At 38.0% G+C, this 17,245-nt stretch overlaps 1 protein-coding gene across 3 annotated transcripts in view; it reads left to right on the plus strand.

Annotated features, from left to right (window-relative positions):
* PARD3B (par-3 family cell polarity regulator beta) overlaps positions 1-17,245 on the plus strand; it is a 423,913-nt gene that overhangs the window by 266,124 nt on the left and 140,544 nt on the right. For all 3 annotated transcript variants that reach the window (XM_054830200.1, XM_054830201.1, XM_054830202.1), the window contains 2 exons: positions 13,619-13,825; positions 14,817-15,051. In XM_054830200.1, the coding sequence (XP_054686175.1) occupies positions 13,619-13,825; positions 14,817-15,051 (442 nt within the window). The remainder of the gene's footprint in view (positions 1-13,618; positions 13,826-14,816; positions 15,052-17,245) is intronic.

A 17,245-nucleotide genomic window follows, 5' to 3' on the forward strand; every position in this document is an offset into this window, starting at 1 on the left:
TTTGAAATCTGAGTAAATTAATATTGTGCCAAAACATCTGTTTTTTCTGTTTAAAATAGAAAACATCTGAGGCATAGGAGCGTAACGGGAATGTAGCAGGAGATGAACTGTACTTTACAAAGTGTTGACAAATTGTAAATAAATCACTGCAGAAATAGAGATCTATAGTCTTGCCACTCAAGAGAGAGCCAGTATTGCAGAAATACAGGTAGGCTTGATCAAAAATTATTAGAGGTACTGAATATTATTCTGTTTTGAGTTGGTATAACACCAAGTACAGTGAGGTTTTGGCCCATGATTACAGAGGTTGTGTGTGCTTTCATAATGCAAGTAATGAAGAATTGATAGGAATAGGAAGCAGCAGCATCTTTATTTTGGGGTATGGGGTTTTTTGTTTGTTCTTGACACCTTTCATCTGTAACACATCCCAAGAAGATGACAGTGGTCATACTGGATCAGACAAAAAGTCTATATAGCCCGTGTCCTCTTTCTGATACCACCAAATGCTAATGCCTAATGAGAAATACAAAGATATGACAAATTTATATCTTGTTTCTCCAAGAGCTCTCCTTGGCTTCAAATATTCAGGGACATAAAGATTGAAGGCAAGAATAGTTTCTATTTATCTGCTAATCTGCAATAGATTTTGCTTTTTTTGAGTTTTCTTGCTTCCCTTTGAACACATGTAAACTCTTAGTATCCATAACAAAAGAGAAATTCTGATTGATTGCCTGTTACTATGAACCCAACTAGTAGCTTCCCATTCCTTCTTGTGGGACTGCTTTTTCGGTAGGGGGGGCACAGACGGGGACAATTAAGCGTATGGTAGAAGAACAGTTATGTTTTTTTATTTTAATAACATTAACCTCAGTGGTTTAAAATCTGATTTTCGTTTTCTACTCTGAAAGTAAATCCCCTAGTATGTATCACTATCCAATATGAGGATTGACATACTCATTGAAGGTTGAGGGAACAAACTGCCAAGCAGCTCTGATTAACTGTGTGATAATATGCGTGAAGTTTTACAAATTATATAAATATTGAAGTAATTGATTGCTGTAAGTCTATACCCAACCACAGTATGGCTTGTTTTGCATTATCTTCTTGAGGATATGGAATGGCATGCGTTTCACAGATTAACCAAATTTCCCTCTTAATGCAGAGGAAATACTGGGCCACAGTCAGAAAAAGACTAAAGAAGGCAAAAATATTTCACAGAAAATAGGATACAGGGCAGAATACAGATTCAAGTGTTCACTCTTGATACAGAAGAAACAAAAAGTTAGTATAATTTTATAGATGCTAAAAGTTTTTATGTAAGGTAATCATTGAACACGAGCTATTTTCTTATACAGCTGGTCAACCTGAAAAAGTTATACTGCAGCACTAGCCACTGTAAAAAGGCAAAATAAGATGTTCTGATATTGCTAGAGAAATCTAGCAGAGCTACTTAATATCCTTGAAACTGTTCAAAATGTTTGTGCGCATTTGTTCTTAAAATTTATGAGATTGGCTTTTATTGTAGTTGGAGCAAAAGCTTATAATTTCAAAAATATTAGTGATACTCGTTTAGTTTTAAGACTTTACTGAAGGGCTAGTAACACAAGTAGTAGTATCTAATTTTTGTATTCTCATAGCACTTAGAAATGCAGCAGAGAAACTACATGATTGCAAAGAAGGAATTTTTATACTTTTATGTTGTATGACTGTGTGTATATATAGCCAAATATATTTGTCTTCATGTGTAAGTAAACTGTGTGCTTATGGACAATACTTGGATTTTGAGGGCAAAGAGAGATTGATGTGCTATCCTTTTAGTGTTAAATAAGCCAAATGTAAAATTCAAAATGAGATTACTAGAAAGGAAGACATTTATTGTTGCAAATGATTTAGGGTATTAAATGACAATATATCATTTGCAATATCGTATTAGAATTTGAAAACTTTATACCTGCCAACTCTCAAATTAGCATGAGAGAAAAGAGTTAACAAAAATACATTTTGTTTTTATTTGTTTGTGCTGTATAGCTGACAGCATTTCTTTGTACACAGATTTATTTCCTGATTGTTTGATGATCAACAATAACTCTGGCTTTGCACATTAATATAATTACTTTGTTTCCATGAAGGTGTTCTGGTTAGAGGTCAGGCCCTACCAAAGTTAGCTATGAGTCTCAAGAAATATCAAAGCTGCAGATTAGTCTTTCAGAAGTTAACGTCATCTAGCATATTTTGGATGGATTCCATCAATCTTGACCAAAGAGCCAGCCAAAGATCAGCAGAGGAGGAAACCATTACTTAAAATAAGAAAAAGAACAAATCAAAACACACTACTTGGAAAGTGTTCTTTTAAAAATATGGAAATACTTGTGTTTGGTTTTTGATTTTTTTTTTAAATGCTGTAGAACTAGAAAAAGACAGTGAAAATTTGCTGTAATGTAGATAAGTGACTTCCAAAATTATAATTTTTTTTTTTTAATCTGGAGTGCACTACCATAGACACACATAAGATAAAAACTAACCTGGGGAGCACACTGTGGCAAACTACTCTTGTGAGCTGCAGTTAGCAGAGTCTTGCCTCATAAAGTTCTCGTGATGATGTGCTTAAAGCGTGAGGTGGTATTTCAAAACTACTGATAATCTGTGATGATGCATCTTTGTGCTGCTTATACTTCTAAAGCTGTTACTTCTTTCCAGACCTTTGATTCCTTGAATAAGTAAAAACAGAACTTTCAAAGAGAAAGCAGGTTCCTGTTGAAAGGCATAGAAACGCTTTCATTTCTTCTCACTCCTTTAGCAGGACTGGGGGGCAACCGAAGATGGCTCTCTGGATTGCTAAAATAATAAAGAGCTTTTTTAAACCCACAAATCACTACTTTGAATCCACCACAGGATGAACTTGCTAACACTCATGCTGTAACTTGCATAAAATGAGTTAACATTGTCTGACTCTCTGTGGGCAGGAATGTGTAATGCCAAAGTACGGTGCCAGTAGAGTACAAAGATCAAAAGACAGATACTCGGCTGCTGTAAGCTGGCAGTGTAAAAGTGTTGGTTTACTCCAGCTGAAGATTTGGCTTCCAGGCTTGAACCAGATTGGAAATGGACCTACCTGTTCTATTTCACATTCCTGTTAATTTGAGCACATGTAGGCTTTGATCTTAGAGTTGAGAGAACTCCTCTAAGAGTTGCAGATGCTATCAGTTGCCTTGACTCTGTGTAAGCAATCCTCAGCAGTAACTAAAACGTCTCTATATTATCAACACTGCTTTCAGCACAAAGCCAAAACATTGCCCTGTACTAGCTACTGTGGAAAAAATTAACTCTATCGCAGTGAAAACTAGCACAGCCCTGTTCTAGACAAAGATTGCAGTTCAGTATTAATTTAGGATATTTCATTGTACTGAGGTATTTTGATTGGATTTATGTCTATTTGAAATAACTGCCTGTTCCTGTAGAACTTTTGCCTTTGTAATATCAGATTTTGAAATTTCATCCAAGGATCCAACCACCATGTAGCTGAAGTAGATCAAATTGGGCACTGAGTACCACCTGATCCGTGGTTTTCTGATACAGTTGATTAAAAGTCTGATTATCCAAGTATATCCTGATCTACTCATAGCTAGACCCTGGTTCATGCTTCAAGAGTATATGGAGTCACTGAGCAGAATCATGTGTTTTCCAATAATATTGAGTCCCAGCTTAGAGGAAACCTTTGTTTTTCTAAGATAAGCCATCTTGGATTTGTCTGTATTAAAATGCTGTTTGATTGTGCTTAACCTGTATCAATTTATCTTGGTTGCAGTATCACTGTGGCTGCTGCTTACCATCCTGTTAAACCTGGAGAAACTTGGAATTTTTGATTATAATTTAGGATAGTGTTTTGACTAACTTCTCCTGAAATGTCCCTGTTGGTTGATGAGGGTTGTCACCAAGAAGAATTAGAATGACCCTTTCTTCTCTTCTGACCCCACATTTTCGCAGTCTGGTACCATATTGTGTTTGGGAGCATATTTTTATCTACTCTCCATTTGTTGGGCAAGTGAGAGGGAACAAGGTAATGTCATTTGTACACAAGCAAGAAAAATGGGTAAGAAAACCTCAAGGAAAGTTTGTATTCATTTGCTACTACAGTTAAATCATATTCTAAGTTATTCCATGCAGCAATGCCATTAGCTTTTCTAATTTGCCACTTAAACACATTGTAGCAATGCAAAACTGCATATTGAAAAGACTCTAAACACGTAACTCCATAATTAATAGAGTAACATCTTTAGGATACTAAAAATTGCTGCAGGGGAAACAAAACTTAGAGATCTGGGGAGGTTCCCTTTTCCATGGGGGATATTAAAGGCTAGGTGCATGTTTGCTAAGCATCTAAGAATGTAACAAGTTTTCCAGAAATACAGATTTGTGAAACCAGCTTTATTTGATCTCTCATTCACGTCCTTGCCAGTTTCTTTTTAAAAATAACCTTTTCATTAAAATGACACATCATGACATATCTAGCAAGGGAGCTGCAAACCTTAGGAAATAAAAAGGAACCTTTGCTGAGGACTTTTGCTGAAAACCTACATAATCCTTTCAAATTCTGGAGGGATTTTGAGTCAGAGCTGGGCCAGATAACCATTTCTCTTGGTTAATAGTAGGTTTGACAAAATTCTGCATATTCCCATGCAAGAGTTGGATTTTGATATCAACTCTTCGAAACTGTGTCAAGACAAATATTAAACTCACAAACAAACCAATCTCAAAACTATGCATGCCTTCGTGAATAGCCTCTGTGCGTGTGCGTATATAGATTGATTGCAGGTGTATATGTACCTTTTTTACAGGTTATCTACTGGCAACTTCAAGCAAAATGTGCATTAAATTCTTAAACTGAAAATTAACCTATGCACTTTCTATTTCAATATGTACAAATAAACACAAGAAGACAGGTTTTCATAACGTCTTCTGGAAATCAATCTATAAGCTGAACCAAATGTAGATGAGAGGAGCAAAAAGGATGTGAGTTCTCTACCACTTTTGGTCTGCTTTATTTTGAACTGCTGTAAGGGACGAATTGTCTTGCATTTCTATGCTAACAGGAAATGCTAATCACTGGAAAAGGTGATTCTGGTTTTGTTCAGGGTTTATGAATAAAGGGTTATTATTGGAAATGGCTAATTTACTCTGTACGTGCCTGAGACAGAAAGTCTGAGTCCTCTGAAGCTTTTGTAAATACACGTGGCAGAATCTTCCCAGACTGAGATGTTTGCCTGTTTGTAGTTGGCTAATCCAGAAGTGGTTCCCTGATAAGGTTAATGCCCAGTTAATTGCTCCTAGCCTTGACATACAGTTTAATTGCTACTTGGCCAACATATGTTTGTTGCTTGCTCTGTGTAGAATTCTAACGGATGTAGTGATGCAAACCCCGGACTGGTGGAGAGCAAACAAAATAAATACAGTATTTTATGTTCTTTTAATTCAGGGCCAAGTGGATTTGGATGAAGTGTTTATTTAGTTTGCTGGCTGCTTCAGATGCTGTGGCATATTGATTCCTTTTATTACTAGCAGCCATTTAACCTGACCTCTCTTAGATCCAGTATTTTAAAAGCCATAAATTTTAACTTTACTTAGGAGCAAGGACTGAAATGCTGTGAAAGCCTTTTTATTAGCAGAGCTTTGCCTTACTCCATGTTCATGTGTCACCCATGGCAACAATATTTAGAGCATCTTAAATTAGAGCGGCTGTTGGGCAGTTTGGTGGTGGTGGGGTTAGCAATAAAGAGAGCTCGTAAATAGCTCAGCCATTATTAGCAGAAGGTATCCTTTTTCCAGGTTATTGTGTTAAAAAGCTAGCTTTTTTTTCTTGGCCTTAATATTCACAAATAAGAAAAAGAACACACAAAAGGAAGTGGTTTATATCAATTTTTTTTAATTGCAAGTTAAATTGGTGAAATGGAAATGTATTTTTCTTTGTTGCCTTGGCTTGGCTTTTCTTTCACAATAACCATCTTCCTTGTTGTTGCAATAGCCTAAATGAATCCCTGAATGACACTTAAAGCAGTCTTTAACATGCAGCCTATGTGAGTGTTTATAAAAACGTGTCCAGACCAAAACTTGATGCATAAAAATGACATACCAGTTTTTTTAAAAAAAAAACCAATTGTGAATGAAATGATTGATATAAGAGTATTTCTTTCTGCATTCACTCTTTGAGTTAGCGAAGAAAACAGAGGCCTTAACGTGAACTTTTTGCCTTTTAATTGTTACTTCTGATTTATTTTAGTAATTTTAAAAATGATTTCAGGCTTGATGACTAAGATTGAGTAATAATTCAGCAGCATATGTCAAAATAGGCTTAAGGTTTAATGAAATAGATCATAACCATGAATTTAACGTAAGTATTGGCTTGCTTCCTTCTGTTCTGCTACTAAAGAAGTTTCCTCCTCTGTCCCACAGGTCAAAGGTAACACTCTAGATGTTAGCCTCATACCATTAAAAGTGACTTTGTTTAAATATTAGTGCAGGGACTCTCACTTCGTGTTAAACTTTGGCCTGGGAACAAAAATGTTGGTTTAGTTTGAGAAGTGTAATTTATATCAATTAATCTCAGAAAGTGTCACATTTCCCAATCTTTTAAAGCCAGATTGAAATGTTTGACCTTATCAGAGGGTGGGCGTGGAAGTAGCAGTAAAGCGGTTGTAGGGCACTGGAATATTTTTACTACTGCTCAGTTCCAGACTGATCAGTTTACAAGGTGCCTGAAATCACTGGGGAATCATATTTTCTAAAAACTGGACTTCTTCCTGTCTGCATTGCTTTTCCTGTAGCTGGTTTTCCTCTAGCAGGTTGTACCAGCTATATGTAAAACCCATTTGATATACATAAATATCCTTGAGGACAAAGCTCCTGCTTTGTCAAAGGTTAGGTAGCTTAATTTATACTGGGACCTGTTCGAAGGGCCAGCGCTTCAGTTTGCACCATCTAGAGAGCACACTAGCTTCTGGAGGAGTAGGGCTTCAAATGCCTGGGAAAACTTGTCACTGGATGCAGAGCTATACCGTGAAGTGGAAGGTTATGTGAGAGGTTAAACTTGTGTAACCAAATGAAGAAAAGTAATTATTTCAACAGATAACATCAGATGGTCTTTTGTGCAAAGGCAGGCTTGGCTGCATTTTGTCACGTGCTCAGCACTAACCTAGCAAATGCGTGTGCCATTGCCGAGGGCTTTTACTTGAACCTCTTTCGTCTTTTGCTCCTAATTCTTAGCTTTAATGTTGTTACACTGTGAAACTTATTAGCAATTTTGAGACGTTTAATGCTGTACATATTATTCTTTTTGAAATATTAACATGTTCTTTTGCAGTGTTGTTTAGTGATAAGACTATAGAAAACAGGGACACTGGCATGCGTTTCTAAGATGACAGTGCCTTTTTGCGTCTTGTCTAATGGCTGCCTTGTTCCAAGCCTTTCTCCTTCAGTTGGCTAAAGTTCAGTGTACCTTCTGGGCTACAAATTGCACTGCCATTATTCATACTTGAAATTGCAGTTTGTGCAAATATGGGCTAAATTGCAATCATTATATGTAGTAAAAGAGATTGAAATATCTGTAAATCTGAAGGCTGTAGCTGGCTCTTTTAATCAGAGAACTTGTTAAATTCTCCCATGCTTTGATTTCTCTTTCTTAGATATTTTTTCTTTTTTTTTTTTCCTGTCAGGTGTGGGGTTGTTCTGTGTTCAGTATTCCTGCTTCTAATATGGAATGCTTGGTTTGAGGTATAAAATGAGCAAAATGATACATGTTGTCTTTAATATGCGAGTGCAAGATAGTGATTTTTCTCTTGCTTTTTATCAAGCCCTTCATAATCTTTTCTATGCTACCTGTATAAACTAGCATTGAAGAAAAGGCTACAGTATGATCTAAGGTTATTCTACAAAAATGTCCTATTAAAGCTCTTCATTTGAAAATCACAAGCTAAATGATGTAATGACTTTCAAATTCCACCTTCCTAAATCATTCTCTGCATTGAATCGATTGATGATTGAGGAAGTATCTGAATATAAAAATATAAGTGAGAGGTAAAAATCCTATGCAGTTGTGTGTACTGTGAATCCTGCCAGAAATAAATGAAACTACATTAAGCAAAATGGTTCAGAAAGAAGTGAACATGAATTAATTTAAGTCACCATATGATGTTGCAACTCTGTGGGTAAGAACCATGTCTGTGTCTACCTATTCTCTGATGTTTATGGCACATGGAGATTGGTAATAATGACAGATGTTTCATCTTTTGACCTTAAGCTTATTAAGAGACACTCAGTTTTCACTTTATACACCAATTATTTAGAGGAAAATTTCCAAAAGGAGCTACGGGGAGAGTAAAGCAGTCAAGTACTGTCTGTCTCTTGCTTTTTGCATCTTTGGACATCTTTCACTTGGGTAACAGATTTGGTTCATTCTCATGCAAAAGGTTTTCCTACAGCAGGGGGATATATTTTGACTAAATTTTGCTGAGGGGCCTATTTTACCAGCCTGATACCTATTATCGTTTGATGCTGTGCAACAAAAATCCTGCTTTTTGCTTCCTGAACAAAAGTTGGGTTTTTTCTGAAACCATGCTTGCTATCCTCACCTCTGCAGGGGCAACGTAAGGTTAGCAATACATTGATTTCTGTTAAAAAAAAAAAAACCAAACACCAAAACGAAAAACCCCAAAACCAAACATATATGTGATCTGTGAATTGATTGTATTTTTAAAATCATGGGAACATATATGTATCAAAAGATATTTTAAATGTGCCCCAATTCCTTTAGAGAAGGGATAACTATAGAGCAAGCAGTTAGATCAGTCAGGTTGGGGGAGGCTGAGTTGGGCATCATGAATGTTACCCAAGGTGTACGTCCAAAGCAGAGCAGGCACTGGGCTGTAGCTGCTCCCTGAGCAGCTGTTGGCACATGTCCCTCTGAGTCCTACTACAAAAGAAGCCAGCCTTGGTGTTTCATGAACAAACAATTGTTTGCTTGCTAAAAGCACACATGTGCTATCTCCAGCATCCCAGCACCTACAGGGTAGAAGACTTGTTTTCAGAACCGTTTTCTCTTCCCTAGTCACACCTGCACCTCCATCGTGTGTGGTGCAGTAGGAACCAGGAATGTGTGTGTTTAGGGCTCTGGTAAATACAGAGCCAGACTAATCTATTACAACTTTGTGTTTATTCTAGTTTCTCAGTCTCAGTGATGCTTTCCTTTCTTTTTTCTTCATAACTGGGTTTTACCTTACTGTATCTTTCAAAATGTAAATAGTAAATTAGTCTAACTCACGCAAATATGTTCCACTAAATATTATCTTTTAGGCATATTCATATACTTTCGGTTTTCAAGAAGACTCATTATCAAAAAAATAAAATTAATGATAAATACAGAAAATGTTTACTGTTTAGGGTGTCTTAGGAGTTGTATTTCATTTTGAGTGGCAGTGATTCACAGCTACTCTTCAATTCCACACTCTCTATGCGTGCCTCTGGGGTGGCTCATGCTACAACGCTGTATCATTTGTTTCCCTTTGATTTTTATGACTGACGTCTTGCTTTTGGCATGTTTCCTTCTGCTGGGCTATAAAAAAAAAAAGGGAATGTGCAGATGTGGGAAAAAGAGAAGCCTGGAAACACCTGAAAATAATAATAATAGTAATAAAAGAACAGAAAGCAGGTTTACTTTTACTGGTACATGAAGAAAAAAACCTCTGTGGTAGCCATGTTGGCATTGAGCAGAAAATTAAGGTAGGTGTAATGCCATCTTTCAGTTAAAGGATGATCAGTTAGAGGTATCATCTAGGAACCAGCAAATTGTTTTCTGCCAGTCATAGGCAGGTACTGACATCAGTTGTTTTCTCTCATAAATTCAGTAGAGATGCATAAAGTAATTCACCATTTATTAAAAAAAAAAAGGTGGATGCTTCAGTTGACTTTTTATCGTTGTACTACAAGAAGCAGTAAAGTGAGGGCTCAAGAATTTAAAATCCATAAAACCAAACATTTTTACACAGTGAACAATTAAATTTCTCTTTGCCAAACTATATTTTTGTATTCAAAATCTGGGTAGGGCTAGATATGTACACACACATGCCACACACCTCTAGAAATGCCTATTAATAATTTGAAAAAGATGAGAGGGGTTTTTTTGTTGTTTGTTTGGGGTTTTTTCACCCATGGGGAAAAATTACCGTTTTCAGGCTTACGGCAGTCCTAAAGGTCTGCAGAAATGGAAAAGGTACTGGAGGGGGAGCAGGGGAGGGAAATTCCCCTAGTATTTCTCTGTAAAGCATCCAGTAATAGATGCTGGCTGTGAAAGCAAGGGGTCTGGTCTCCCTTCTTAGGGAAGCTCCTCAGCTCCTCTGTTTTCAGTTGTGCACTAAAATGTGATTGCTGCAGCCTCGCAGTGAAAGAAAAAAAGGAATAAAAACTGAATTGCAAAAATGTGACGTTCTCACTGAAAACCCTGGCGAGAATGTCCAAGGATTGGAAGCTCCTTGACTGAATGTTCCTTTTCTTAATGAGGTTGCGTTGGTACTACTGTCATCAATAAGAAAAAAATTCAATTATTTTTCACCTGGGTTCAGATGTTGCCTCATGGGTAGATTTTCATAATAATCTGATTATTAGTAATAATCAGTAATAGTGAGAAACCTCCAATGTTGATAGTGAAATTTCAGACTAAATTATTGCAGTCTTAAAAAGGAGCAACTAAATGGTTAATAATCTGTGGCAAAAGGTTCTCAGTTTTTGAATAAATGAGGACACCTTTTAAATGGTAGAACACAGGAAGATCACAGATAAAATTTAATTTTTTTTTTGCCAGTGAGGAAGAAATACAGTTAATCTTTGCCACTTTATACTGTCTTTTAAGGTAACACGTTATTTGATGATACTAGGCAATGAAGTCACCATAAGCCAATTCTATTTCTTTTGGGGACATTAGAAAAAAAAATTCAGTTTTCCAAGGTAATGGTGTTCTGAATTTACTTGGCAGCTAAAAGTGCTCCAGTTAGTTTCTTTTTTCCTCTTTTTAGTAGCAAACTGAAAATGCTACATGAGAGTCACTGCAAGTGTTCTCTTTAAAATATCAAAAACCAGGAAGTTATTGCTAGTTATTACTAAAATTAATTCCTCAGGGGGACTTTCACGTTAGGACAAAATAGCAAAATAAAGACTATTTATACAGAGAGCAACGCACTTTGCTAGTAACTCTGAGTTTCCCATGCAATTGTTTAAGGCCAGTATTGGACAAAGAACCTTCTCGTGGTGACCCTGGCTGGCCCCAAAACTGCATCAGTGTGTGCGGGGCAACGGCAGTGAGGCTGAGCAGCAAGCTTCCTTTGCAACATTTGAATGTGTTGCTCCAAACTCTGGGTGTTGGCTTGGATTTTCTTAGAAATAGCCTTCGTGTGTGAAGGGTAGTCTTCCAGTCTAAGTAATTGGCTTAGCTTTATGTAAGACAGGCTCTAACCAGCATTTAACCTGGGACGACTTTTTTTCAGGTAATAGAGCTTAGGGCACTAATTTAATGTAGTACAGCTTGTACTGGGATGTGTATATAAACACCTTAGCGCTGGCTTTTGACACAGCTATTTCAGGTAGCTGGGCAGCTGCGCAGCCTGGAAACGAGCATTGGCTGCAAAACCTCCTGGAGCCTGTCCTGCAAAACAAAAACCTGCGGCCGTGCAGAGCGGTGATCCTTCGCAGCGATGGCGATGGCACCGTCCGCTGCTGGAGGTGGGCTGTGGCCATTGCTACCTTGCAGATGCTGTAGTCGCCTTTAAACCACCCCCCAGTGGATGCCGCTCCTCGTAGGCTCCGCAGGGAGCACCCTGGCTGCCCGCTGCCCGCAGAGGTGGGAGCCATGGCCCCTGGCATGCCTTCGCCTACTTCTGCCCAGGCAGCCCTTGGCTGCGCTTTCCCTGGGCCACTGCAGCCGAACAGCGCTCTGAGATTTACCACTGTGCCGTCTTCTGCGAAAGCAACCCATCAAAGCTGTTGTCTGACTGAAAAACAAGAAAGCTTTTTCTTTGCTGATCAGAGTGGCTTTCACTTGCTGCTTTTTACAGTGATTATGCTTCCCTTGGTTTTGTTCCTTCTCTGCCTGTGATAGGCACTGCAGTACCTCTTACTAATGCGCAAGTTTTTAATGATTTTAAGCAGCTTTGTGTTGTATGCAAGTCATTGCTCTAACTCCATTTTAGCACTTGCTAATTTGGCAATAATGGTATTCTCCAGAATGGCAATTAGTGAACAAAAGAAGGTTGCACTGTGTGAGGGAGCAATCAGGCTTCCCCTTAAACTTGTCTCCACGCACACCCCACTTCCCCCCCTTATTTTCAGCTACATATCAGTCTGCAGGTAATAGAAGTATAAATTGCTTTATGTAGACATTACTGATAAGTCTGTATTTGGTGCCAATTCTTGGGTTTTTTTCCTTTCAATAATTCACTTATCACACTGTTTTAGTTCAGAAATACCTGTATTCTAGGATTGCTTAAAATCACAGCATATGCTACTAACATATCTCTTTTCTGTGATCCTCGAATCTCTTCAGGCATGACAGTATATGGACATGTATGTGAAGGTCTTCTGTTCTTATATTGTCCTGTTGCTTGCACTAGTATTACTTAGAAGTGGAAAACAGAAGTGTTTGTGTTCTCAAAGGCAGAAGGCTTATTGCAAGACAAAGTCTCTTCCTCAGTTTCTGCATGTCAAATTTACTGTTCTGCCATATAAAAACCAAGTAGATGCTACAAAGGCTTTTAAATTAAGCTGTGAATTTCTTCATTGATTGGTATGCATGTGTTCATTGAACTTTTTTCTTTACCTATTCTTCTATCATTATATTAATACTTATTAACACTCATGCTGCCGCAAAATAAAGCCTTTCTAAGGTCAGACAGTCAAGCATTCAGAGAGGAAAGGTTTGGGAGACTTGGGAAGGTATTTACTCTTTTTTGTATGAAGTGCTTTCTTATGCCTATAAACAAGGAAAGAGGCAGCAACATCATCTATGTTAAGCTGTACTTTGCTGGAAATATTTGTTTCTTGGAAAACCTGCTGTGTATGTTGATACCATAGCACCAGTTTCAGCTTGAAGAGAAAGGTGATTGGGTAAGACTAAGAGACACCTAATAACGTCTCCTCACAGGAGAAACGTGTTTGAAAATATCAACCATTCATACAACCTGACTAATTCTAAAAACTAAAACTCTTGTTATGTAGCAGTGTTTGTGAGTCTAGGGATAATGGTCTCCTTGAGACTTAGCAGTGTCCAGGCGGACATCACTGTCAAAGGGGGAAGAAGCAACCCTATCCTTATCACTGGTGCAGTCTTTAAAGTGGCACAAAGTGAGCCAGCCATTGCCCATCACTGTTGTCAGGTCTGTAAATTATGTGCCATTCCCTCTGAGTCTGAACAGGGATATCTACTGAACTAGGTTTAACTTGAGGTTATTTTTAGAACAAATTACATTGATTGCATGCTATTTCAAAGGCCCCAAGTAATAAAGTACACAATTAAAAGTATGTCTGACTAGTTTCATTTCTCTGTGTGGTTTTATGTATAAAACCGTAACTATTTGTTTTTCAGACTCTTCTGGCAAGGATTTTGGTCCTACTCTGGGATTGAAGAAGTCTAGCTCTCTTGAGAGTCTTCAGACTGCTGTGGCTGAAGTTAGGAAGAACGAACTCCCTTTTCACAGGCCCAGGCCTCACGTGGTCCGTGGTCGGGGATGTAATGAGAGTTTCAGAGCTGCCATCGACAAGTCATATGATGGACCTGAAGATGGAGAAGAGGGTATGTTGCTAATGGCACTTACTGAGGGAGCCGCCTTCACTTAGTGCTGCTGAGGGCCAACTCAATAAAGCACATAAGCAAGTGATTTAGTCCAGTCGAAGTTGATCACAGTTTAAAAGCTACTCATGTCTTCCACTGAATAGAGCTGTCTTTGCAGTACTCCATACAACCTTGACTGGGTTTCGTGTAAAGTCTTTCACTGATCTACTTTGGGGTAGGGGTGGGTTGGAGATTTAGAACTCAATCCTTAAGTAATTGTATTTTTCAACTTCAAGAAGCAGCTGCCTTCTTCAGATTACATTAAAAATCATCTTGCTTGTTTTACAGAGCTGTCTAAAGTTCCCACTTCTCCAACCAGGAAATTTGTTTCCTGTTATAGACAAGGCAGAGTGTATTGATAGCACCCTGCTGCTCATTCTGTTACCATGGGCTTGTAGACCCCACTCCGGAAATAGGTCTCCTTTAGCATAAAGCATAAAATTGTGCTTGGATGCTGAGCCCCCCACCAAATAGAAACAACACAGCTCTTCTCCAACCAGACAGAACAGTTTATCTATTTCTTTTTCAGCCATTAAAATAGAAAGATGCCGGGGAGTGAATGAAACTGTTTTGTTATGCAGGTTGGTTACGTCAGTCGCCAGAATCTCTTGTTGAAGTAAGCTCTCAGTGTTTGCATCCCAGCATGTCAGTTTTCTGGAGCTGATGAAGGTTAACAAGGTAGATTTCAAATAGAATAGTGTTTTACCATGTCAGGGTTTTTGTATCAGGAATAATAACTACAAAACAAGTCATTAAAATAACTGTATTTAATTTACAATAGAAATCTGCTTGAATTCACTAGATACATTTAGTCTGCTTTTTACATTATTCAATTAAATGAGTAAGTGTTGTGAGTCATTTGAGCCCTTTGTAGACACTCAGGCTGTATTTCATGTGTTTGCATTTTGGTGGCCACTAGCCATCCTCACTGCTTCTTTCTCATTCTGTGCAGATGGTTTCTCTGATAAGAGCTCTCACTCTGGTCAAGAAGCTCAGAACATGGAATCTACCCCTCCAGGGAACCCTGAAGTAGAAGATACAGAAACCAAAACAAAAAAAGACAAAAAAAATAGAGAGAAGGAGAAGAAAAAGGAAAAGGGCAAATCTAAAATCAAAGAGAAGAAAAGGAAGGAAGAAAATGAAGATCCAGAAAAGAAAAAGAAGAAAGGCTTTGGTGTCATGTTGAGGTACGGCATTTTAAAAAGCAAAACAGCCACTCATTCTCATTATAACATAGGAAATAACTGATACTCTCATAAAGTAGTGGAAAAATTATTTCACTTGGACTCAAAATAATGTTTATGTTATTTAAAAAGAAAGCAGTTTATAGTTTTACACCAAACTTGTAGCTGAGGCAGAAGACATTTGGCAGACAAAATGTCTTTTTGTGCCTTTGAAATTCATTCCCATATGTCAGAAAAGATTCAAGGTTTCAAGCTAAAAAACAAGCTTGTGTCGGTGAGGGAGGCTTTGCGGGGAATATTTCTGAGTAATACATGACCCACTCCCACGCTCAGACCTTCACCTTCTCTTCCCGTGCTTATCTGCTTCCTTCACAAGCTTTGGGGAGAGCAGGATTGCTTGTGTTACTGTAAGTAAACAGTCTAGTAATATTTGCAGTTGCTGAAAACCACTAGCTATGATAAAATCTTTGCTTCACAGCTTCAGCCATTGCCTGCAGTGGTCAAAAGCTCATGATCCTCCCTGCCCAGCATACAAGTGTTTGGATTTCTTCTGTGACTATTGGCTGGGTTTTCATCTCTGGAATCATCAGAGATTAGACAATGTTCTTCAGGCTTTTTCCTTGCTATTGCTAGAGCCTTTGGTGCTGTAGGCACTCTGGTTGCCATCACCCCTGCCTCTGGTACCTGTTTCCCCTATTGAGAATTAAAGTGTTTCCATTAAAGTAGATCTTTGCAATTAATATAGGGTATGTGACTAAAATTTAATGATCACCTGGAGGAGATTAGACTGTATGACTGTGGTTACTTGTGGCACTGAACACTTAATGTTAGCTTTGCGACACTATTGGTGTCTCTTGGCATGCTGTATTGTAGGCAAGCCAGGTACATACACAAGGTACAATCATTGCTTAAGCAAAGATGCCTTTAACTGGTAATCTAAGAAATTCAGCTGCAAGATCATTCACTTACAATGATATTCATTAGGACAGTGATATATGAATTCACATTGCAGCTTTCTGTTGATATGTCCTGGAGTCAAATGGCTTGTCTTGTATTGACATGGAAGGTTTTAGCTGACTTTCTTCCATGTATCATCAATAGGAATCCTCAAAATTGTCCTATCAACTTTTGAACACTGTAGAAATATTGTCAAAAATATACAGGGATGCTTATGTGCCAAATTTGCATGATTTCAGCAGTTGTTAGTGTTTGTAAGATGAAGGTGCGTGGGTATACCAGTCTGCATTCAAATGGGGCTCTTTAGGAATGCTGAGGAGGCACATACACCTGTGCGTTGCACGTGCATTTGTGTTCATACTGTTTAAGAAACAGGGCTTAACATGGAACAGTAGTCAAAACACTGAATAATTAGGAGGGTGACTTCAACAACTCTCTTGTGTATCTTAAGCTTTATGTCTATTTTCATTCTTTTTAACTCTTTGGTGTGAAGAGGAGCGGAGTGACACAGAGGTCTGACGAAACCATAAGTATTCTGTTTCATGTATCACTGACAGATTTGAAGTTTGAAGTGCAAAGTCTTACGGGGGTGTGATGCCTGAGCCAGAAGGAACATGGGATGACATCAGAATCCAAAACAAGCGATTATAGTTGACAAAATATAATGATAATGATCAATATGCAAGGCTGGGAACAATAGGTTATCATTCTTAGTGATTCCATTTTTCAGAATGTATTTCACATTTTGGTTGTGCTCGAGCTTTATACATCTGTTCTTTTCATAAGCTTGCTTTTCATTTAGATTGATAGTCTTCCCAGCAGACAGTAATAGTTAATAATATTTATTTATCTGTATGGCAGCACAGAGTGGGAATTTCTATCCCACACCATTGAAAATCTCTACAAAGGTTATAATGAACAGAGGAGGAGTTGTTTTAAGAGCTACCAGTTCAGCTGGGAGGATTTTAGAGGTTCTGTGTCCTCATCAGTGTTTCTTCCTAGAATTTATAAAATTGTTCTTGAAAAGAAATTTCGTCCTGAGAAGGCAAGAGTCCTAGGGAATCCCAGCCTAATAAATATCCCAGCCTGATAAAAATGAAAGGAAGGTGATGACCTGTAAAGACTGAACAAGAGCAAACGGTGTGAGTTTACAAAAGAATTGGGGACCGTATGTCCTGCTCAAGATAAGCAAAACCAGGCTCGTATTTTTTTCAGGGAGAAACTGCTGTGGATGACATGG

The sequence above is a fragment of the Grus americana genome, chromosome 6, assembly GCF_028858705.1.
Source record: "Grus americana isolate bGruAme1 chromosome 6, bGruAme1.mat, whole genome shotgun sequence".
NCBI classification, from domain to species: domain Eukaryota; kingdom Metazoa; phylum Chordata; class Aves; order Gruiformes; family Gruidae; genus Grus; species Grus americana.